At 37.8% G+C, this 25300-nt stretch overlaps 1 protein-coding gene across 3 annotated transcripts in view; it reads right to left on the bottom strand.

Annotated features, from left to right (window-relative positions):
• LOC131138558 (neural-cadherin-like) overlaps positions 1 to 25300 on the bottom strand; it is a 126752-nt gene that overhangs the window by 12620 nt on the left and 88832 nt on the right. For all 3 annotated transcript variants that reach the window (XR_013627476.1, XM_078791134.1, XM_078791135.1), the window contains exons 22-30: positions 24549 to 24826; positions 18426 to 18640; positions 17063 to 17190; positions 15619 to 15746; positions 14933 to 15056; positions 10980 to 11136; positions 10596 to 10762; positions 7024 to 7288; positions 5125 to 5308 (exon numbers count right to left, since the gene is read on the bottom strand). Coding sequence is in view for 2 of the 3 variants with exons in the window: in XM_078791134.1 (XP_078647260.1) it covers positions 5125 to 5308; positions 7024 to 7288; positions 10596 to 10762; positions 10980 to 11136; positions 14933 to 15056; positions 15619 to 15746; positions 17063 to 17190; positions 18426 to 18640; positions 24549 to 24826 (1646 nt within the window). In the remaining variant the exon portion in view is untranslated. The remainder of the gene's footprint in view (positions 1 to 5124; positions 5309 to 7023; positions 7289 to 10595; positions 10763 to 10979; positions 11137 to 14932; positions 15057 to 15618; positions 15747 to 17062; positions 17191 to 18425; positions 18641 to 24548; positions 24827 to 25300) is intronic.

Genomic DNA, 25300 nt, shown 5'->3' on the forward strand with positions numbered 1-25300 from the left:
ACACTTCGCCATCCCAGAGGAGGAGGAGGAAGCTGGGCTTATTTCATCAGACCCCCATCTGTTTCATTCACTTCCTATGTGGTCGTATATACCAGACTTGTATACTACTTGTATACCAGACTTGTATACCACTTATATACCAGACTTGTATACTAGACCTGTATACCAGACTTGTATACTAGACCTGTATACCAGACTTGTATACCGCTTATATACCACACTTGTATACCAGACTTATACGCCAGACTTGTATACCACTTGTATACCAGACTTGTATACGACTTGTATACCAGACTTGTATACTACTTATATACCAGACTTGTATACCACTTGTATACCAGACTTGTATACCACTTGTATACTACTTGTATACCAGACTCGTATACCACTTGTATACCACTTATATACCAGACTCATATACCACTTGTATACCACTTATATACCAGACTTGTATACCAGACTTGTATACCACTTATATACCAGACTTGTATACCACTTGTATACCAGACTTGTATACCACTTGTATACCAGACTTGCATACCACTTATATACCAGATTTGTATACCAGACTTGTATACCACTTGAATACCAGACTTGTATACCAGACTTGTATACCAGACTTGTATACCACTTAGTATATACCAGAATTGTATACCACTTGTATACCAGACTTGTATACCACTTGTATACCAGACTTGTATACCACTTATATACCAGATTTGTATACCAGACTTGTATACCAGACTTGTATACCAGACTTGTATACTACTTATATGCCAGACTTGTATACCACTTGTATACAGACTTGTATACTACTTGTATATCAGACTTGTATACCACTTATATACCAGAATTGTATACCACTTATATACCAGACTTGTATACCACTTATATACCAGACTTGTATACCAGACTTGTATACCAGACTTGTATACCACTTATATACCAGACTTGTATACCAGACTTGTACACCACTTTTATACCAGACTTGTATACCAGACTTGTATACCACTTATATACCAGACTTGTATACCAGACTTGTATACCACTTGTATACTACTTATATACCAGACCTGTATACCAGACTTGTATACCACTTGTATACTACTTATATATCAGACTTGTATACCACTTATATACCAGACTTGTATACCAAACTTGTATACCACTTATATACCAGACTTGTATACCAGACTTGTATACCACTTATATACCAGATTAGTATACCACTTATATACCAGATTTGTATACCAGATTTGTATACCACTTATATACCAGACTTGTATACCAGAGGCGTATACCACTTATATACCAGACGTGTATACCAGACTTGTATACCGCTTGTATACCAGACTTGTAGACCGCTTGTATACCAAACTTGTATACCGCTTGTATACCAATCTTGTATACCACTTGTAACCATACTTGTATACCACTTATATACTAGACTTGTATACCAGACTTGTATACCAGACTTGTACACCAGACTTGTATACCACTTGTATACCAGTCTTGTATACCACTTATATACCAGACTTGTATACCACTTATATACCAGACTTGTATACCACTTATATACCAGCCTTGTATACCAGACTTGTATACCAGTCTTGTATACCACTTGTATACCAGACTTGTATACCAGACTTGTATACCAGCCTTGTATACCACTTGTATACCAGCCTTGTATACCACTTATATACCAGCCTTGTATACCACTTATATACCAGACTTGTATACCAGACTTGTATACCAGACTTGTATACCAGACTTGTATACCACTTATATACCAGACTTGTATACCACTTATATACCAGCCTTGTATACCAGACTTGTATACCAGCCTTGTATACCACTTGTATACCAGACTTGTATACCAGACTTGTATACCAGCCTTGTATACCACTTGTATACCAGCCTTGTATACCACTTGTATACCAGCCTTGTATACCACTTATATACCAGCCTTGTATCCCAGACCTAGTGGGCATTAAACTGACACGTGGGCTACTTTGTGGTGTCATGGCTGAAATGAAGCATTAGCATGAGCTAACTGTCCATGGAGACCATCAGCATGCAGCCGGTATACGAGTCTGGTATATAAGTGGTATACAAGTCTGGTTAGCATGAGCTAACTGTCCATGGAGACCATCAGCATGCAGCCGGTATACGAGTCTGGTATATAAGTGGCATACAAGGCTGGTACACAAGTGGTATACAAGTCTGGTTAGCATGAGCTAACTGTCCATGGAGACCATCAGCATGCAGCCGGTATACGAGTCTGGTATATAAGTGGCATACAAGGCTGGTATACAAGTGGTATACAAGTCTGGTTAGCATGAGCTAACTGTCCATGGAGACCATCAGCATGCAGCCTACGGAGGTGAGAGGACGTGACAAGATGATGAAGAAGGAAATCACGAGACAGGAAAAGAACAGGCGGAGACATTTTGAATACATTAAATGCACCACCAAGTTTCACCAGCAAATAAAATGCATGGTATACCCCCCCGCCCCCCACACCCCCTACCTGCCCCCCCCCCTCTTTGGTGAATAAACAACATCTAGTCAGTTCAAGAGCGATCTTAAAGAGGTACATGCATCATTGTCAAAGTCGGTAATGGAGAGAGCCTTCATGAATGTAAATACAGAAGGTGCAAAACCCTGGTCAGACTCAAGAAGAGAAACGAGAGATTAGAATGAAATAACGGAAACGAAAGCCGCTTCATGCTAAAGTCTGTTAGCCGACTCCTGGATCTGGTACTTTTACAATCACTAACTGTTACATTTGTTCACTTCCTGCTTTCCTCCTATATGTTTAAGGTTTTTTATTTTTATTTTTATTACTTATTTAATTTTATTTAATTTTATTTAATTTTAAGCTTATTTTAAGCTTATTAAATCCTACCCCTCCATCTGGTACTTTTACAATCAGTAACTGTTACATTTGTTCACTTCCTGCTTTCCTAATATAGTTTAAGGTTTTTTTGTTTTAATTTTATTATTTATTTAATTTTATTTAATTTTAAGCTTATTTTAAGCTTATTTTTAAGCTTATTAAATCCTACCCCTCCATCTGGTACTTTTACAATCAGTAACTGTTACATTTGTTCACTTCCTGCTTTCCTAATATAGTTAAAGTTTTTTTTTTTTTAATTTTCATTATTTAATTTAATTTTATTTTATTTTAAGCTTATTTTAAGCTTATTTTAAGCTTATTTTAAGCTTATTAAATCCTACCCCTCCATCTGGTACTTTTACAATCACTAACTGTTACATTTGTCCACTTCCTGCTTTCCTAATATAGTTTAAGTTTTTTTGTTTTAATTTTCATTTTTTATTTTATTTAATTTTATTTTATTTTAAGCTTATTTTAAGCTTATTTTTAAGCTTATTAAATCCTACCCCTCCATCTGGTACTTTTACAATCACTAACTGTTACATTTGTTCACTTCCTGCTTTCCTAATATAGTTTAAGGTTTTTTGTTTAAATTTTTATTATTTATTTAATTTTATTTTATCTTAAGCTTATTTTAAGCTTATTTTAAGCTTATTAAATCCTACCCCTCCATCTGGTACTTTTACAATCACTAACTGTTACATTTGTTCACTTCCTGCTTTCCTAATATAGTTTAAGGTTTTTTTTGTTTTAATTTTTATTATTTATTTAATTTTATTTAATTTTAAGCTTATTTTAAGCTTACTTTTGTCACGCCCTGTGCGGTTTTGTGCGTGACAGTTTGTTTGGTTTCTGTATTGGACTTCCTCTTTTGCCTCGTTTGCCTTTGTTGCCATGGATACCCACACCTGTCCCTAATTTGTCATTGTATTTAGTTCAGGTGTGTGCATCTCCCCTTTGTGGGATCATTGTGGTTTGTCCTATTGCTGCCTGAGTTGCCTTTTTCATGCTGCCGCATTTATTTCAAAAAATAAATATTTGTACCTGCATTCGGTCCTGCTCTCTGCATCCTGGGGTCGCACCGCAACATAGACATGCCGAACCGTGACAATTTTAAGCTTATTAAATCCTACCCCTCCATCTGGTACTTTTACAATCAGTAACTGCTACATTTGTTCACTTCCTGCTTTCCTAATATAGTTTAAGGTTTTTTTTAAAAATTTTATTATTTATTGAATTTTATTGAATTTTATTTTATCTTAAGCTTATTTTAAGCTTATTAAATCCTACCCCTCCATCTGGTACTTTTACAAGCAGTAACTGTTACATTTGTTCACTTCCTGCTTTCCTAATATAGTTTAAGTATTTTTTTTTTAATTTTTATTATTTATTTAATTTTATTTAATTTTATTTAATTTTATTTTATCTTAAGCTTATTTTAAACTTACAATCAGTAACTGTTACATTTGTTCACTTCCTGCTTTCCTAATATAGTTTAAGTTTGTTTTTTTTAATTTTTATTATTTATTTAATTTTATTTAATTTTATTTCATTTTATTTCATCTTAAGCTTATTTTAAGCTTATTTTAAGATTATTAAATTCTACCCCTCCATCTGGTACTTTTACAATCACTAACTGTTACATCTGTTCACTTCCTGCTTTCCTAATATAGTTTAAGGTTTTTTTCGTTTTTATTATTTTATTATTTTTATTATTTATTTAATTTTATTTTATCTTAAGCTTATTTTAAGCTTATTTTAAACTTATTTAAACTTATTACATTTGTTCACTTCCTGCTTTCCTAATATAGTTTTATATATTTTTTTAGTTTTAATTGTCATTTTTAAATTAAATTAAATTAAATTAAATTAAATTAAATTAAATTAAATTAAATTAAATTAAATTAAATTAAATTAAATTAAATTAAATTAAATTAAATTAAATTAAAACTGGTTCAAGACTTTTTTTGCAGTACATTTAGCCAGTGAAGATTGCGATTGTTCTGATTGAGAACAAATTTTGCTTTGTTGTTTATGTTATTAATTATTAGGTTATGTGGTTAAAGATACATTATTTCATTTATTTTTATTTATTTTTTAATATATTTGGCCTTGGCAAAGGTTTCTTATTCATGTCTGAGATGTTCAGATGAGAAGAATGGGGGGGGGGGGGGCTGTTGGTGTGCACCATCGTACCAAAGGAGTGTTATTGAAATATACTGCACCTGCACTCGTGTTGCCTCCACAGGTCCACGCAGACAAGCGGGGGGGGGCAATGGTGTTTGCTGCAGGCTTCTGAAGAGCAGCCGCGGGACACGCCCTGAGAAGAGACCACTTGAAGCCCATCAGAAGCCTGCTCCCCATCCAGGGGGATGGGGCGACCATTAAATCTCAGATCTCGAATGCAGCCTTTCGGAGGGAGACGAGGAGAAACACAATGAGACCGGCCAAATCCTTTTCATGCACCGGTTTGAATCCCTGACAGGGACGTAGCTTCAAAAGGAGTCACAAATTTCATGTAGAGCTAACTCAGGGGTCTCAAACACGCGGCCCGCGGGCCAATATATTATTGATAAATCATGTTGAATACGACCCATTATTACCGGTAATTATTACTATTATTTTTCTTATTTTTTTGGCTCGCAAAAATAACTAAAATATCAATACTGTGTAAGGCAGGGTCTCAAACATGTGGCCCGCGGGCCAATATATTATTGATAAATCATGTTGAATACGACCCATTATTACCGGTAATTATTAGTATTATTTTTCTTATTTTTTTGGCTCGCAAAAATAACTAAAATATCAATACTGTGTAAGGCAGGGTCTCAAACACGTGGCCCGCGGGCCAATATATTATTGATAAATCATGTTGAATACAACCCATTATTACCGGTAATTATTACTATTATTTTTCTTATTTTTTTGGCTCGCAAAAATAACTAAAATATCAATACTGTGTAAGGCAGGGTCTCAAACACGTGGCCCGCGGGCCAATATATTATTGATAAATCATGTTGAATACGACCCATTATTACCGGTAATTATTACTATTATTTTTCTTATTTTTTTGGCTCGCAAAAATAACTAAAATATCAATACTGTGTAAGGCAGGGTCTGAAACACGTGGCCCGCGGGCCAATATATTATTAATAAATCATGTTGAATACGACCCATTATTACCGGTAATTATTAGTATTATTTTTCTTATTTTTTTGGCTCGCAAAAATAACTAAAATATCAATACTGTGTAAGGCAGGGTCTCAAACACGTGGCCCGCGGGCCAATATATTATTGATAAATCATGTTGAATACGACCCATTATTACCGGTAATTATTACTATTATTTTTCTTATTTTTTTGGCTCGCAAAAATAACTAAAATATCAATACTGTGTAAGGCAGGGTCTGAAACACGTGGCCCGCGGGCCAATATATTATTGATAAATCATGTTGAATACGACCCATTATTACCGGTAATTATTACTATTATTTTTCTTATTTTTTTGGCTCGCAAAAATAACTAAAATATCAATACTGTGTAAGGCAGGGGTCTCAAACGCGCGGCCCGCGGGCCAAATGTGGCCCGCAGGACACTACTTTGAGGCCCCTCGCCTTGATATGAAAGTTTAATGTTAGCGCGATGCTGGATGCTGTATGGTATCATGTACCCAGAAAAAAATTATTACGTTTGATTCATGTTCATGTTAAAGGTTAAATAACTGTTAATAGTTATCCTCACTATCCGTGTGGAAGTGGTAAGTTTTTGGCAATTTAAGTTGAAAGGAAACAACTTGAAGGCTACCGTTTAGGTCGCTAGCTGTCTAGTTTGCGAGTTAGCATGTGGCTAAAGACCCTGCAGTTGCGCAATAATAAATGCGGTTTTTGGGAAAACCTGATGCGGCCCAGCCTTGCCCAGACCCGAGCTCCAGTGGCCCCCAAATAAATTGAGTTTGAGACCCCTAAGCTAACTCCTCTGGGGTACTTGTGTTTGCAAGTTAGCCACGAATCTATGCACAATTAACTTGTTAGCTAAGCTATCGATTAGCTTAATTTAGCCACTAATTAGCTCGCACAAAATGACTTCACTAAAGTTTCAACTCTAACCAAAACGAGCCCACCTACCAAGGAAACTTCGATTGAGTCCCGACGGGAAAGAGTTCCCGAGCATGACAGCGGAGGCGTCGATAATGATCTCCTGACTCCGCCCAGTTGAGGCTGTTATCTCTCGCCGACCTCCGCCGCCATCCAAGCGAAGGGTGAACTCTCGGCCAAAGCGATCCAGGTCCACTTGGTGCCATTCGCCGTCATCGAGGTGATGGAAAGGCAGCGTCAAGTTGTAGTCGCCGTCTCCGAGGTTGTAGAAAACGGTCAGTAAACCCCGGACCACCTGAGTCAATACCGAAAAAGGAAGTGAACAATTAAAAAACACTCGGGGTGGACTCTAGACCAGTTGGCTCCAAACTGGTTTGGGAAGCTTGAGTCGGATTCCGACAATATCTGATGTACCTTATAATCTGCTAGAAATACTACAGTACTGTCAAAAATCAGTTTTGTACCATTCGGTTTTTGACAAAAAAATATCGAAAAAAATACGTTTCGGTTTTCATACCCTACGGGAAAATTAGAGTTGGGCCACAAATTTTTTGTCATGTATTTTGTGTGTAGTTTATTTATCCATTGAAAACATACACCGATGAACAACTCCGTGTCGAACTCCTTTCTCCTTTCCGCCCATGTGCAATACATATTTCGGTCTGCGCTAGTTTCATTGAAGCGACTATGGCAGTTTCGAGGATGAAATAAAGAGTATTGAATTAAGGGTAAAATAAACTAAAATAAACTAAAATAAACTAAACTAAAATAAACTAAAATAAACTAAAATAAACTAAAATAAACTAAACTAAAATAAACTAAAATAAACTAAAATAAACTAAAATAAAATAAAATAAACTAAACTAAAATAAACTAAAATAAACTAAAATAAACTAAAATAAAATAAAATAAAATTACATAAAATTACATAAAATTAAATAAAATTAAATAAAATTAAATAAAATTAAATAAAATTAAATAAATACATGTGAGTTGGTTAGCGCGCAGACCTCACACCTAGGACACCAGGGTTCAATTCCACCCTCGGCCATCTCTGTGTGGAGTTTGCATGTTCTCCCCGTGCATGCATGTTTTTTTTTTCCGGGTACTCCGGTTTCCTCCCACATTCCAAAAAAAAAACATGCTAGGTTAATTAGCCACTCCAAATTAATTGTCCATAGGTATGAATGTGAGTGTGAATGGTTGTTTGTCTATATGTGCGCTGTGATTGATTGGCTGGCCACCATTCCATTCCGGGTGTACCCCGCCTCTTGCTCATAGACAGCTGGGATAGGCTCCAGCACCCCCGCGACCCTCATGAGGAAAAACGGTAGAAAATGAATGAATGAATGAAAATAAAATAAAATAAAATAAAATAAAATAAAATAAAATAAAATAAAATAAAATAAAATAAAATAAAATAAAATATCTATATGTGCCCTGTGATTGGCTGGCGACCAGTCCAGGGTGTACCCCGCCTCTCGCCCAAAGACAGCTGGGGTAGGCTCCAGCACCCTCCGCAACCCTCGTGAGGAAAAGCGGTAGAAAATAAAATAAAATAAAATAAAATAAAATAAAATAAAATAAAATAATACCCCGCCTCTCGCTCATAGACAGCTGGGATAGGCTCCAGCACCCCCGCGACCCTCATGAGGAAAAACGGTAGAAAATGAATGAATTAATGAATGAAAATAAAATAACATAAAATAAAATAAAATAAAATAAAATAAAATATCTATATGTGCCCTGTGATTGGCTGGCGACCAGTCCAGGGTGTACCCCGCTTCTCGCCCAAAGACAGCTGGGGTAGGCTCCAGCACCCTCCGCAACCCTCGTGAGGAAAAGCGGTAGAAAATAAAAATAAAATAAAATAAAATAAAATAAAATAAAATAAAATAAAATAAAATAAAATAATACCCCGCCTCTCGCTCATAGACAGCTGGGATAGGCTCTAGCAGAAAATGAATGAATGAGTTAATTAAGGGTAGGAACTTAGCAATGCCGGAAGCTAGCGTATAGCAATGTCATGTGGGGGAATGTTTTAATGGTGACACATAACAAAAAGTGTGTAATGACGATTGTACCTGCAGTTTTTCAGTCTAACTACTGCAGTTCTCTATAAAATGTAAATTTTGTTATATTTCCAGGTACAGGGAACGTTATTAATTCTACTTCCATTGTTTCTTGGGGAAATAAATGCTTGGGTTTTTGTACGCTTCGGTTGTCGTGTGACCTTTTGTAACTAAAAAAAAACCGAGGTTCCAGTCTGTCTGTGTGCATAAAAATGAAAAATGGGTGACACAAATTCTCCACTGATTTGGACATCCGCCAACAGAATTTGATCATGACAACATATTAAGAAATAGGCCAGGTCCCATGGAGGAAAAAACAAAAAGGTCGAGGGCTAAGTAGTTAAAAAAAAAATAATAAAAAATCAAACTTTCAGTGGCAAAAATGAATGTCGTAATTTTACCCGCTCGAATGCTTTGCAAAGTTGGTTACTGCGGAGCAGAAGTAGAAGTCATCCCAAAGGGAACGTATACAAGAGCCAACAATTATCTTCAACAGTTAAGGCTGAGTGAACCCGACGGACTCGACCAATCAGGGGCTCCAATAACTGCAGCTCCTGCGTGTCCAAATCTTAATTAGAAACAGTCGGGCGAGATCATTCGAATTTAGCTTGGCCTGCATTAACTATTGCTCAGTCAGCAGGACATCTCAAATGCCTCTTGCCGTGAAACCGAAATAAAACTAAAAAAAAGAAACACTCACTCAAATTATGACTTCAGTCACAGATGATTTATATTTAAATTATATTTATATTTAATTGTTATATTTATATTTAAAATAATTATTAAATATTTATTCTCGTAAAAGTGTGATTTTTCTCATTAATATTTCATTTCTGCTGTTTTTTTTAATTTTCCGACTACTTAAATTTTCTTCTTCCAAATTCTGACATAAGAATTATTATTGATTCTTGTAAAATTGCCACTTTTTCTGCTTTTTGTTTTTCATGATATTATGACTTCAAAAAAAATATTGTATTATTTTAAAATAATATTTTAACTCTACATCACTAATATTTCCTCATAATATTACAAGTTTATTCTCATTAAAAAATTTTAAAATTTAAAAAAAGACTTCAAAAAATTTTTAATAATTTTTCTTGTACAAATTTGACTATTCTCGCGAAATTACAGCCATTTTTTTTAAATTTTCCAACCATTTCAACTTCCTTTTTGTCAATCCTTCACATAATTATAACTTTATTCCCATAATAATTCCCAACCTAATTTTCCAAAGATCGCAACCTTATTTTTTTTTTATTTTTTTTTATTTTTTTATGACATTTTGAATTTAAAAAAGAATTTTTTTCTTAAATATTGCAACTGTAATGCTAATAAAATGACATGATTGTCCCTCATCATATTTATGAAGATGTATATTTAAATTATATTTATATTTAATTGCTTTATTAAATAGTAAATATTAATTTAAATAATTAATCTTTAATTGTAATAATTAATTTTTAATTTTAATAATTAATATTTAATTGTAATAATTAAATATTTAAAATATTTAAACTCATAAAAACTCACCTCTAAACGAAGGTATTCGTTCTGCTCCTTTGTCAGCAGGCTGAGGATGACACCAGAAGCGACACGTGTTCGAATCCCTGCCTGGACTCTTATCTGTCTTGCAGGCAGCGACCACAGCAGCTGGAACTGAACGTGGCTGCGTCCATCAAAGGAGAACTCTGGAAGCGCTTGTCCATCACAAAGCATGTTCAATTAATTCAGCTGTCGGCTGACAAAACGCGTGACAAGCTTCATTCTACCCGAGATCTTTTGAGCAAAGCTTCTAAGATCAAATTGTTGTGATTGTGAGGTTGAAAACTGAACCAAATTGACCACAAAACGACTGAAACCTTCACCAAAGATCTCCAAAAAACGTGTACTACCACGGTATTTGAAAGTACTTACGTTGGTCACATTGCGGCCCGGTAAAGCCTGGAACGCAGCGGCAGCTCGGAGAACTCGGCTCCGCTTGTTGTTGTTCCGTGTCGGTGCAGAGGTCATCGCTAAAAGAGCAGCCCGGCACGCTGTTGGCACACTGGGCTGGAGATCCCAGGTCCAAGAGCTGAGCACAAGAAGATGGCACACCATAGACCTTTAGGTAGGTATAGGTTTAGGTATATTACCGATGTACACAAATTACCTTGGTAGATAAAATTGGTATATTACCTTGGTAGATAAAATGGGTGTATTACCTTGGTAGATAAAATGGGTGTATTACCTTGGTAGATAAAATGGGTATATTACCTTGGTAGATAAAATGGGTATATTACCTTGGTAGATAAAATTGGTATATTACCTTGGTAGATAAAATGGGTATATTACCTTGGTAGATAAAATAGGTATATTACCTTGGTAGATAAAATAGGTATATTACCTTGGTAGATAAAATGGGTATATTACCTTGGTAGATAAAATAGGTATATTACCTTGGTAGATAAAATAGGTATATTACCTTGGTAGATAAAATGGGTATATTACCTTGGTAGATAAAATAGGTATATTACCTTGGTAGATAAAATAGGTATATTACCTTGGTAGATAAAATAGGTATATTACCGATGTACACGAATTACCTTGGTAGATAAAATAGGTATATTACCTTGGTAGATAAAATAGGTATATTACCTTGGTAGATAAAATAGGTATATTACCGATGTACACAAATTACCTTGGTAGATAAAATTGGTATATTACCCTGGTAGATAAAATGGGTGTATTACCTTGGTAGATAAAATGGGTATATTACCTTGGTAGATAAAATAGGTATATTACCTTGGTAGATAAAATGGGTATATTACCGATGTACACGAATTATTTTGGTCAATAAAATGGGTATAATACCCTTGGTAGATAAAATGGGTGTATTACCTTGGTAGATAAAATAGGTATATTACCGATGTACACGAATTACCTTGGTAAATAAAATAGGTATATTACCTTGGTAGATAAAATGGGTATATTACCGATGTACACAAATTACCTTGGTAGATAAAATAGGTATATTACCTTGGTAGATAAAATGGGTATATTACCGATGTACACGAATTACCTTGGTAGATAAAATGGGTATATTACCAATGTACACGAATTATCTTGGTAGATAAAATTGATAAAATGGGTATATTACCGATGTACACGAATTACCTTGGTAGATAAAATGGGTATATTACCAATGTACACGAATTACCTTGGTAGATAAAATGGGTATATTACCTTGGTAGATAAAATGGGTATATTACCGATGTAAACAAATTACCTTGGTAGATAAAATGGGTATATTACCAATGTACACAAATTTCCTTGGTAGATAAAATAGGTATATTACCAATGTACACAAATTACCTTAGTAGATAAAATGGGTATATTACCTTGGTAGATAAAATTGATAAAATGGGTATATTATTGATATACACAAATTACCTTGGTAGATAAAATAAATAAAATGGGTATATTAGAGATGTACACAAATTACCTTGGTAGATAAAATTGGTATATTACCTTCGTAAATACAATGGGTACATTACCAATGTACACAAATTACCTTGGTAGATAAAATGGGTATATTACCAATGTACACAAATTACCTTGGTAGATAAAATAGGTATATTACCTTGGTAGATAAAATGGGTATATTACCTTGGTAGATAAAATAGGTATATTACCTTGGTAGATAAAATGAGTATAATACCGATGTACACGAATTACCTTGGTAGATAAAATGGGTATATTACCTTGGTAGATAAAATAGGTATATTACCTTGGTAGATAAAATGGGTGTATTACCTTGGTAGATAAAATAGGTATATTACCTTGGTAGATAAAATAGGTATATTACCTTGGTAGATAAAATAGGTATATTACCGATGTACAAGAATTACCTTGGTAGATGAAATAATTAAAATGGGTATATTACCAATGTACATGAATGACCTTGGTAGATAAAATAGGTATATTACCTTGGTAGATAAAATAGGTATATTACCTTGGTAGATAAAATGGGTGTATTACCTTGGTAGATAAAATAGGTATATTACCTTGGTAGATAAAATAGGTATATTACCTTGGTAGATAAAATAGGTATATTACCTTGGTAGATAAAATAGGTATATTACCGATGTACACAAATTACCTTGGTAGATAAAATTGGTATATTACCTTGGTAGATAAAATGGGTGTATTACCTTGGTAGATAAAATGGGTATATTACCTTGGTAGATAAAATAGGTATATTACCTTGGTAGATAAAATGGGTATATTACCGATGTACACGAATTATTTTGGTCAATAAAATGGGTATAATACCCTTGGTAGATAAAATGGGTGTATTACCTTGGTAGATAAAATAGGTATATTACCGATGTACACGAATTACCTTGGTAAATAAAATAGGTATATTACCTTGGTAGATAAAATGGGTATATTACCGATGTACACAAATTACCTTGGTAGATAAAATAGGTATATTACCTTGGTAGATAAAATGGGTATATTACCGATGTACACGAATTACCTTGGTAGATAAAATGGGTATATTACCAATGTACACGAATTATCTTGGTAGATAAAATTGATAAAATGGGTATATTACCGATGTACACGAATTACCTTGGTAGATAAAATGGGTATATTACCAATGTACACGAATTACCTTGGTAGATAAAATGGGTATATTACCTTGGTAGATAAAATGGGTATATTACCGATGTAAACAAATTACCTTGGTAGATAAAATGGGTATATTACCAATGTACACAAATTTCCTTGGTAGATAAAATAGGTATATTACCAATGTACACAAATTACCTTAGTAGATAAAATGGGTATATTACCTTGGTAGATAAAATTGATAAAATGGGTATATTATTGATATACACAAATTACCTTGGTAGATAAAATAAATAAAATGGGTATATTAGAGATGTACACAAATTACCTTGGTAGATAAAATTGGTATATTACCTTCGTAAATACAATGGGTACATTACCAATGTACACAAATTACCTTGGTAGATAAAATGGGTATATTACCAATGTACACAAATTACCTTGGTAGATAAAATAGGTATATTACCTTGGTAGATAAAATGGGTATATTACCTTGGTAGATAAAATAGGTATATTACCTTGGTAGATAAAATGAGTATAATACCGATGTACACGAATTACCTTGGTAGATAAAATGGGTATATTACCTTGGTAGATAAAATAGGTATATTACCTTGGTAGATAAAATGGGTGTATTACCTTGGTAGATAAAATAGGTATATTACCTTGGTAGATAAAATAGGTATATTACCTTGGTAGATAAAATAGGTATATTACCGATGTACAAGAATTACCTTGGTAGATGAAATAATTAAAATGGGTATATTACCAATGTACATGAATGACCTTGGTAGATAAAATAGGTATATTACCTTGGTAGATAAAATAGGTATATTACCTTGGTAGATAAAATGGGTGTATTACCTTGGTAGATAAAATAGGTATATTACCTTGGTAAATAAAATAGGTATATTACCTTGGTAGATAAAATAGGTATATTACCTTGGTAGATAAAATGGGTGTATTACCTTGGTAGATAAAATAGGTATATTACCTTGGTAGATAAAATGGGTGTATTACCTTGGTAGATAAAATAGGTATATTACCGATGTACACGAATTACCTTGGTCAATAAAATGGGTATATTACCTTGGTAGATAAAATGGGTGTATTACCTTGGTAGATAAAATAGTTATATTACCGATGTACACGAATTACCTTGGTCAATAAAATGGGTATATTACCTTGGTAGATAAAATGGGTGTATTACCTTGGTAGATAAAATAGGTATATTACCGATGTACACGAATTACCTTGGTGTCCAGTCGTAGGTTCTTTATGCAGCCGGTATAGTGTTTGTGTTGGAGCTGAGGGTATTCATACGACGTGTTCACATTGACCCCCCCGAGCTGCAACACGTGGCTTCCGTTGAGAAACCTGGAACATCAGACAAAACAACAACAACAACAACGCATGAGAAGCGAACAACGAGAGGCTGTCAAGGTCGCGACGTATGATTTCTTTTCTTCTGTGGCTGAGCTTCCCGACAGCAGAGGTCACGTATTATTCCTGGTCGGTTCCGTTGAAAAATGGCGGTGTTTTGATGACATTACCCCCCCCCCCCCCCCCACGGAGAAACGGAACACTGCGCCTCAGTCTGGAACTGATTTGATTTAATGAGTCAGTGAAGTTCTAAACATCCTTTTCGATTATTTTTAATGGAGACTGATTTTTAAGGTTGGATTATTCCGGTTAATGTGTGAAACTGCAGTACAATTTTCCGAGGATATTTGGGTAATGTACTTCCAATTTGCATAACTCTTTTAATTAGGAGGAAGTTATAGTTTTACTCTTTTACATCACAGGAAAATATATTTGAAGCGGCAAACAAAAAGGCTTTAATCACACGGAAAATCATAAACAATTAATAATTCATATTTTTACAGCACAAATACAATAAATAAGAGCAGATTTTTATAAGTAATGCAGAACAATTTACTTGTCACGATTGGGTGTTACTCCTCGAATTTCACAAGATGAGCGATCCTCCGTCATTGCCCAGGATTCCACACCTTCTGTCTCCATGACGATGGCAGTGGAACATCGATCCAGAGTAAATCGCACTTCCTTCAAAACAGGGAGAGAAAAATCACAGTTCCCAATCCCAAAATATATTATTGATAAATCATATTGAATACGACTCATTATTACCGGTAATTATTATTATTATTTTTCTTATTTTTTTGGCCTGCAAAAATAACAAAAATATAAATACTGTGTAAGGCAAAGGTCTCAAACACGTGACCCGCGGGCCAAATGTGGCCCGCAGGACACTAGTTTGAGGCCCCCGCCAAGTTTGATACGGATGCTGTATGGTATCATGTACCCAGAAAAAATTATTACGTTTTAATTAATGTTCATGTTAAAGGTTAAATAACTGTTAATAGTTATCCTCGCTATCCATGTGGAAGTGGTATTTTTTGGGCTATTTAAGTTCAAAGGAAATAACTTGAAGGCTACCATTTAGGTCGCTAGCGGTCTAGTTTGCGAGTTAGCATGTGTCTCAAGACCCTGCAGTTGCAATAAATATGTTGTAAATAAAAAAAAGTATAAATGTGACTATAGTCGTGTTTTGTCATGTCTACAGGGCTCTAATAATGCTTTGTTCATTTTAATCTGAAAAAAAAAATAATTTGTTACTGTAATATTCGAGCAAGATTTGATTGCCGGAACAACAGGCTTTTATTGCAGGTTTGAATTATCTCGCAAAAAAACTTCCGACGTCCCTCCCTGTACATCTGCCACAAATTTCCCGAGCAACACAGCAACACACGAGGCTTATTTACTTTTACTATTTCTAAATACCAGTGTACAAGTGACTGTAGGGGTGTTAGTCGATGTCTGAAGAGCTCCAATAAGGTCAAAAAATTATTTAGAAGTTGTCTTTAATGATGTAAATAATTCATTTCTAATTAAAAATTGTTATACATTGTGTAAGCAAAAGCAAACCAATTGGCGTTCTTCCTTCTCTTTTACTTTTACTGACCATTCACACAATGCAGCCATAATAGAAATCATATTAGAAATGATGATGTATGTAATACCGTCTAACCAAAAACATGCTGACTGTGTGTATGTTTAGTTTCTTCTCTTTTTTGGCCTACTTTACGAGACACAGTCATTCTAACACATGATTACCCCCCCCCCCTCTTCTTCGGGGTCCTTAAACCCCCGAAACAATTGGTTGATTGATGTCAAAGACACAATGACACATTCTATGCTAAATTTAGTGGATAATATTTTCTTCTGCTAAATTCTCACAAAATGAGGCTGACTCGGCTGACGTGGAGCCGAGCAACGTCCTGTAAGCTTTTGTTATTTTGTACGAGGAGACGAGCAGGTGTGATGTCTTGTGATGGCAAGCAGGAAGGTAATTGGCTTACTTTACTGTTACTCCTCACATCAAGGCGATGCCAGCGTCTGTCGGCCAAGCCGATGCTGTTTATTAGGTGGAGAACTAGCGTACCAGAACCATGGTTGATTTTCAGACTGGGTGTGCCACCAATAAGCTCTGTATGAAAAGAAAAATTATGACATTATTACACATGAATGGAAAAAATAATGAAAGTCAAAACAAGACAGGTCAAGTCAAGTCTCAAGTCAAGACAAGACAGGTCAAGTCAGGTCTCAAGTCAAGACAAGACAGGTCAAGTCAGGTCTCAAGCCAAGACAAGACAGGTCCACTCAAGTCTCAAGTCAAAACAAGACAGGTCAAGTCAAGTCTCAAGTAAAGACAAAACAGGTCAAGTCAAAACAAAACAAGACAGGTCCAGTCAAGTCTCAAGTAAAGACAAAACAGGTCAAGTCAAAACAAAACAAGACAGGTCCAGTCAAGTCTCAAGTCAATACAAGCAAGACAGCTCAAGTCAGGTCTCAAGTCAAGACAAGACAGGTCAAATCAAGTCTCAAGTCAACACAAGACAGGTCAAATCAAGATCAAGTCTCATGTCAAGACAGGTTAAGCCAAGTCTCAAGTCAAGACAAGTCCAGTCAAGTCTCAAGTCAAGACAGGTCAAGTCAAGTCTCAAGTCAAGACAAGACAAGACAGGTCAAGTCAAGACAGGTCCACTCAAATCTCAAGTCAAAACAGGTCCAGTCAAGTCTCAAGTCAAGACAAGATAGGTCAAGTCAAGACAGGTCCAGTCAAGTCTCAAGTCAAGACAGGTCCAGTCAAGTCTCAAGTCAAAACAAGATAGGTCAAGTCAAGACAAGACAGGTCAAATCAAATCTCAAGTCAAGTCAGGTCAAGACAGGTCCAGTCAAGTCTCAAGTCAAAACAAGACAGGTCCAGTCAGATCTCAAGTCAAGACAAGACAAGACAGGTCAAGTCGAGTCAAGACAGGTCCAGTCAAGTCTCAATTCAAAACAAGACAGGTCCAGTCTAGTCTCAACTCAAGACAAGACAGGTCAAGTCGAGTCAAGACAGGTCCAGTCAAGTCTCAAGTCAAGACAAGACAGGTCCAGTCAAGTCTCAAGTCAAAACAAGACAGGTCCAGTCTAGTCTCAAGTCAAGACAAGTCAAGACAAGACAAGACAGGTCAAGTCAAGTCTCAAGTCAAAACAAGACAGGTCCAGTCTAGTCTCAAGTCAAGACAAGTCAAGACAAGACAGGTCAAATCAAGTCTTAAGTCAAGACAAGACGAGACAGGTCTTGTAGCATAGAGAGTAGTAGAAACCAAGCTCACTCCACAAGTTCAAGGTCTCAGGTTCTAATCCCGTGTAATCATCCCGACCCTTTTTCTTTACCTATGGCCATGAAGTCTTCAACATCTCCAGGCAGCTGAGCGGTCAAAGGGCCGGCATATAGAAGCAGTCCGTCATCTTCTTCTGTCATAAACTCCAGGGAAAGATGGCTATCAAAGCACGGCTTTATGGGGGGAAACCAGGCGTAGCCGTTGCCAAGGAAACTACGTCTTGGCTGCTGGCAGTCTGGCCCGTCGTGCTGAGGAGGGCATTGGCACCTGTAGCACCATGGGAAAAAAAAAAGACACAACGGAATAAAACGGTGTTGAAATCCTCACAAAAATGTCATCTTTTCTTCAGCAGGCGAAGGCAACCTTGGAATTCCAGCATGTTGACGGTCGATAGGTGGCGCTATAAAGCCGTCACATCCAGCAGACGGAATTCTTACCGAGCTGACTAAACGAGCTGCAGTACATCCGGAATGCTGCTGCTCGAGTCCCGACGAGAACAAGGAAATACGATATTAGTCCAGTCCTCAGGTCTCTGCACTGGCCTGTCACTCAGAGAATAGCTCTGCTTCATGGTCTCAAGGTCTTCATGGTCATGGAGTCAAGGCTCCATTTTATGCTGCCAAAATCTTCAATGTTCAAACTTTTATTCAATAATTTATGGAATTGTATGTTATGATTTTAGAATGATTTCATGTTTATATGAAGTCATTTTACCATTAATGTCTGTAAAGACGTGTCTTTAATCCCAAGTCTGGGCTCAAGTCTTAAGTCAAGATGTGCAACTTCAAGTCAAGTCTCAAGTCAAAACAAGACAGGTCCAGTCAAGTCTCAAGTCAAAACAAGACAGCTCCAGTCAAGTCTCAAGTCAAGTCAGGTCTCAAGTCAAGACAAGGCAGGTCAAATCAAGTCTCAAATGAAGACAAGACAGGTCAAGTCAAGACAGGTCAAGTCATGTTTCAAGTCAAGTCAAGACAGGTCAAGTCATGTTTCAAGTCAAACCAAGACAGGTCCAGTCATGTTTCAAGTCAAACCAAGACAGGTCAATTCAAGTCTCAAGTCAAGACAAGACAGGTCAAGTCTCAAGTCAAGGCAAGACAGGTCAAGTCTCAAGTCAAGGCAAGACAGGTCAAGTCAAGTCAAGACAAGACAGGTCCAGTCAAGTCTCAAGTCAAGACAGGTGAAGTCATGTTTCAAGTCAAGACAAGACAGGTCAAGTCAAGTCTCAAGTCAAACCAAGACAGGTCCAGTCAAGTCTCAAGTCAATACAAGACAGGTCAAGTCAAGTCTCAAGTCAAGACAAGACAGGTCAAGTCTCAAGTCAAGACAAGACAGGTCCAATCTCAAGCCAAGACAAGACAGGTCAAGTCAAATCTCAAGTTAAGACAAGACAGGTCCAGTCAAGTCTCAAGTCAAAATAAGAGAGGTCAAATCAAGTCTCATGTCAAGACAAGACAGGTCAAGTCAAGTCTCAAGTCAAGACAAGACAGGTCAATTCAAGTCTCAAGTCAAGACAAGACAGGTCAAGTCTCAAGTCAAGACAAGACAGGTCCAGTCAAGTCTCAAGTCAAGACAGGTCAAGTCATGTTTCAAGTCAAGACAGGTCAAGTCATGTTTCAAGTCAAGACAGGTCAAGTCTCAAGTCAAGACAGGTCAAGTCATGTTTCAAGTCAAGACAAGACAGGTCAAGTCATGTTTCAAGTCAAGACAAGACAGGTCAAGTCAAATCAAGACAAGACAGGTCAAATCAAGTCTCAAGTCAAGTCAAACCAAGACAGGTCCAGTCAAGTCTCAAGTCAAGACAAGACAGGTCCAGTCAAGTCTCAAGTCAATACAAGACAGGTCAAGTCTCAAGTCAAGACAAGAGAGGTCCAATCTCAAGCCAAGACAAGACAGGTCAAGTCAAATCTCAAGTTAAGACAAGACAGGTCCAGTCAAGTCTCAAGTCAAAATAAGAGAGGTCAAATCAAGTCTCATGTCAAGACAAGACAGGTCAAGTCTCAAGTCAAGACAAGACAAGACAAGTCAAATCTCAAGTCAAGTCAAGACAAGACAGGTCCAGTCAAGACAGGTTGTGTGAGACTCGGATCATAATTGTACAAATCTATGCTTTACCTCCATGAGAGCCATTGAGGCCCTTTTAGGATGCCGTAAAAGGATGCTTTCATGACCTTGATGGGAAATGACCTCCACCGCATCAAACAGCTGGAATGATCCACATCACAGACTGAGAGGCAGAGCTTGCACTTCAACATCAGCAACCTCCGACCCAACAATGGAGGTCACCATACTGTGTTCCTTTTCCAGTTCCTACAGACGCTCATAGCGTTCCGTTGGAGGCCATTTTTTATTGCTGAATAACTGCGTCGTTAAAAGGACTAAAACCTCTGAAGAAGAGAAGCAAATGCATCAATGACAAACACTTCATTCCACCCCCGTGATGGAGGAGATGGACCGGCTGATCTCTTCTTGTCTCGGGCTCTGCGGACTGTGAGACAAGGTGGCTTTGCTGATAACGTCAGGACCATCTAGAAGAGTTGTGTGTACTGAGGCCGTTTGGGGCCCGTTCTGTTTACTCTGCAGGGGGGGGGGGAACCACATGTCAGGAATACTGATCTCCACTCGGTATATGGAGGACTTATGTAGAGTGAAGTCTGATGCTACGTATCTACGTACGTACGTATGACGTATGACAATGACAAGACAGGTCCAGTCTAGTCTCAATTCAAAACAAGACAGGTCAAGTCTCAAGCCAAGACAAGACAGGTCAGGTCAAGTCTCAAGTCAAGACAAGACAAGTCAAGTCTCAAGCCAAGACAGGTCCAGTCAAGTCTCAAGTCAAGACAAGACAGGTCCAGTCAAGTCTCAAGTCAAGACAGGTCCAGTCAAGTCTCAAGTCAAGACAAGACAGCTCAAGTCAAGTCAAGACAAGACAGGTCAAATCAAGCCAAGACAAGACAGGTCAAGTCAAGTCTCAAGTCAAGACAAGACAAGTCAAGTCTCAAGCCAAGACAGGTCCAGTCAAGTCTCAAGTCAAGACAAGACAGGTCCAGTCAAGTCTCAAGTCAAGACAGGTCCAGTCAAGTCTCAAGTCAAGACAAGACAGCTCAAGTCAAGTCAAGACAAGACAGGTCAAATCAAGTCAAGACAGGACAGGTCAAATCAAGTCTGAAGTCAAGACAAGACAGGTCCAGTCAAGTCTGAAGTCAAGACAGGTCAAGTCTCAAGTCTCAAGACAAGACAGGTCAAGTCTCAAGTCTCAAGTCTCAAGTCAACACAAGACAGGTCAAATCATGTCTCAAGTCAACACAAGACAGCTCAAATCATGTCTCAAGTCAAGACAGGTCAAGTCAAGTCTCAATTCAAGACAGGTCCAGCCAAGTCTCAAGTCAAGACAAGACAGATCAAATCAAGTCTCAAGTCAAGACAAGACAGGTCAAATCAAGTCTCAAGTCAAGACAAGACAGGTCAAGTCAAATCTCAAGTCTCAAGTCAAGACAGGTCAAGTCAAGTCTCAATTCAAGACAGGTCCAGCCAAGTCTCAAGTCAAGACAGGTCAAATCAAGTCTCAAGTCAACACAAGACAGATCAAGCCAAATCTCAAGTCAAGACAGGTCAAATCAAGTCTCAAGTCAAGACAAGACAGGTCAAGTCTCAAGTCTCAAGTCAAGACAAGACAGGTCAAATCAAGTCTCAAGTCAAGACAGGTCAAGTCTCAATTCAAGACAGATCCAGCCAAGTCTCAAGTCAAGACAGGTCCAGTCAAGTCTCAAGACAAGACAAGTCAAGTCAAGTCTCAAGTCAAGACAAGACAGGTCCAGTCAAGTCTCAAGTCAAGACAAGACAGGTCCAGTCAAGTCTCAAGTCAAGACAAGACAGGTCCAGTCAAGTCAAGTCTCAAGTCAAGACAAGGCAAGACAGGTCCAGTCAAGTCTCAAGTCAAGACAAGACAGGTCCAGTCAAGTCAAGTCTCAAGTCAAGACAAGGCAAGACAGGTCCAGTCAAGTCTCACCAAGTCAAGAAGTCAACGAATTCAGTCACTCCGTCCACACCAAGTAGTACTTTGACCTTTACTGCATTCATATCAGAACACATGCAGCTAATACGCAGCGTTTCATACATCCCATAACAGGACTCGTCACAGCAGAGTAACCAACTTAAAAGGCGGAAAAGGCTGGTGTGCATCCTGGCTTTGAAGACCATGCTGACCAACTTGTATGTTCATGTAAATGGAATTAAATGAGATTTTCAGAAGTTGCGCGCATAGAGGGGTGCCCCAGTTGGACTAATCCCCCCTGCCCTATATTTATTTAATCTGGGCATTAATGTTAGCATGGATGTACTCCACGCTGACTGCACCATGGAGTCCCATGGAAGCCGATTCATTTGGAAGACATTTCCATCATTTATGTTAATGGACGGGATGTCCGGGTTATGCTTTTTCTTTGTTTTAAACAAGCAAACATTGCAGTAATTAATTTATGGAATTGTATGTTTTGATTTTATGATTATTGTATGATTTCATGTTTATATGAAGTCATTTTACCATTAATGTCTGTAAAGCCGTGTCTTTAATCCCAAGTCTGGGCTCAAGTCTCAAGTCAAGATGTGCAACTTCAAGTCAAGTCAAGTCTCAAGTCAAGACAGGTCCAGTCAAGTCTCAATTCAAAACAAGACAGTTCCAGTCTAGTCTCAAGTCAAAACAAGACAGGTCAAGACAAGACAAGTCCAGTCAAGTCTCAATGCAAAACAAGACAGGTCAAGTCAAGTCTCAAGGCAAGACAAGACAGGTCAAGTCAAGTCTCAAGCCAAGACAAGACAGGTCAAGCCAAGTCTCAAGTCAAGACAAGACAGGTCCAGTCAAGTCTCAAGGCAAGACAAGACAGGTCCAGTCAAGTCTCAAGTCAATCCAAGACAGGTCAAGTCAGGTCTCAATGTCAAATCAAGTCTCAAGTCAAGACAGGTCCAGTCAAGTCTCAAGTCAAGACAAGCCAGGTTCAGTCAAGTCTCAAGTCAATCCAAAACAGGTCAAGTCAGGTCTCAAGTCAATCCAAGACAAGTCAAATCAAGTCTCAAGTCAAAACAGGGCAAATCAAGTCTCAAGTCAAGACAATTCAAATCAAGTCTCAAGTCAAGCCAGGTCAAATCAAGTCTCAAGTCAAGACAAGCCAGGTCCAGTCAGTCCTCAAGTCAAGACAAGTCAAATCAAGTCTCAAGTCAAGACAATTCAAATCAAGTCTCAAGTCAAGACAGGTCAAATCAAGTCTCAAGTCAAGACAAGCCAGGTCCAGTCAAGTCTCAAGTCAATCCAAGACAGGTCAAGTCAGTCCTCAAGTCAAGACAGGTCAAGTCAGTCCTCAAGTCAAGACAAGACAAGTCAAATCAAGTCTCAAGTCAAGACAGGTCAAATCAAGTCTCAAGTCAAGACAAGCCAGGTCCAGTCAAATCTCAAGTCAATCCAAGACAGGTCAAGTCAGTCCTCAAGTCAAATCAAGTCTCAAGTCAAGACAAGTCAAATCAAGTCTCAAGTCAAGACAGGTCAAATCAAGTCTCAAGTCAAGACAAGCCAGGTCCAGTCAAGTCTCAAGTCAATCCAAGACAGGTCAAATCAGGTCTCAAGTCAAGATAAGACAAGTCAAATCAAGTCTCAAGTCAAGACAGGTCAAATCAAGTCTCAAGTCAAGACAGGTCCAGTCAAGTCTCAAGTCAAGACAAGCCAGGTCCAGTCAAGTCTCAAGTCAAGTCTCAAGTCAAGTCATGTCAAATCAAGTCTCAAGTCAAGACAAGACAAGACAGGTGCAGTCAAGTCTCAAGTCAAGTCTCAAGTCAAGTCAAGTCAAGTCTCAAGTCAAGCCAAGTCTCAAGTCAAGTCATGTCAAGTCAAGTCTCAAGTCATGTCATGTCAAGTCTCAAGTCAAGACAAGACAAGACAGGTGCAGTCTCAAGTCAAGTTTCAAGTCAAGTCTCAAGTCAAGTCTCAAGTCAAGACAAGCCAGGTCAAATCAAGTCTCAAGTCAAGACAAGACAAGTCAAATCAAGTCTCAAGTCAAGACTCAAGACAAGACGAGACTGCTTGGATTGCTTAAACTACAGCAAAGTCTAAAAGTTGGGAAATCAGGTGAAAGAGATTCCGGCCCCGAGTAGACCCCGGACGCTACAAGGGGTTTTTTGGTCTCACCTGTACCCATCGTGAGCATCCACGCAGGTTCCCCCATTGAGGCAGGGGTTATCGGGGTAGGAAGAGCAGCTTCGGTGAATCATATCCCTGGCGCTGCACCCACACACGGCCGATGTGCTCACCATCACCGACACCAGGGATAAAACGTCAGAGTCCACAAGAGTGGGCGAATCACCGATGCCGAGCTGTGTGGAGCATCCGCCCGATGCCTTGCAGTCGGCGTGCACGCACTCGTCCACTCGTACTTGGCTCACATTGACGCGCAGCAGCGACTGCAGCTGGGGACGTAAACGTTAATTGTCAGTAAAGATACAAGTATCGGTATCGCCGGAGTTGACAGTGATGTGTGAAGTACTACTGCAATGAATACCAGGATGGTAAACCGACTTGGCAGCACTTCGAGATAACAACGCAAAGATACTCTAATCTACATCCAGTATATACGTTCAGTGTTCTGTAAAGGATCGCTGAAGCAGTGGTGCATGTTTTCATTTGACAGGATAATTAAAGAACGCGGAACCAAACACGGGGGATGAAAGGCAGTTCGGGAGATAAAAATAAGACAAGTGGAAGAACAAAGAGAAAATAAAAAGACAAAGTTGCTGCGAAATAAGACGGGGAGGTAAAATAGCCTTTTATCTCCCTTTAATGCAGGGGTCTCAAACATGCGGCCCGCGGGCCAAATGTGGTCCGCAGGACACTACTTTGAGGCCCCCGTCTTGATATGAAAGTTTAATGTTAGTGCGGCCCGC

Source organism: Doryrhamphus excisus, linkage group LG6 (assembly GCF_037039965.1).
Source record: "Doryrhamphus excisus strain RoL-2023G ecotype Guam linkage group LG6, RoL_Dexc_Guam_v1.1, whole genome shotgun sequence".
NCBI classification, from domain to species: domain Eukaryota; kingdom Metazoa; phylum Chordata; class Actinopteri; order Syngnathiformes; family Syngnathidae; genus Doryrhamphus; species Doryrhamphus excisus.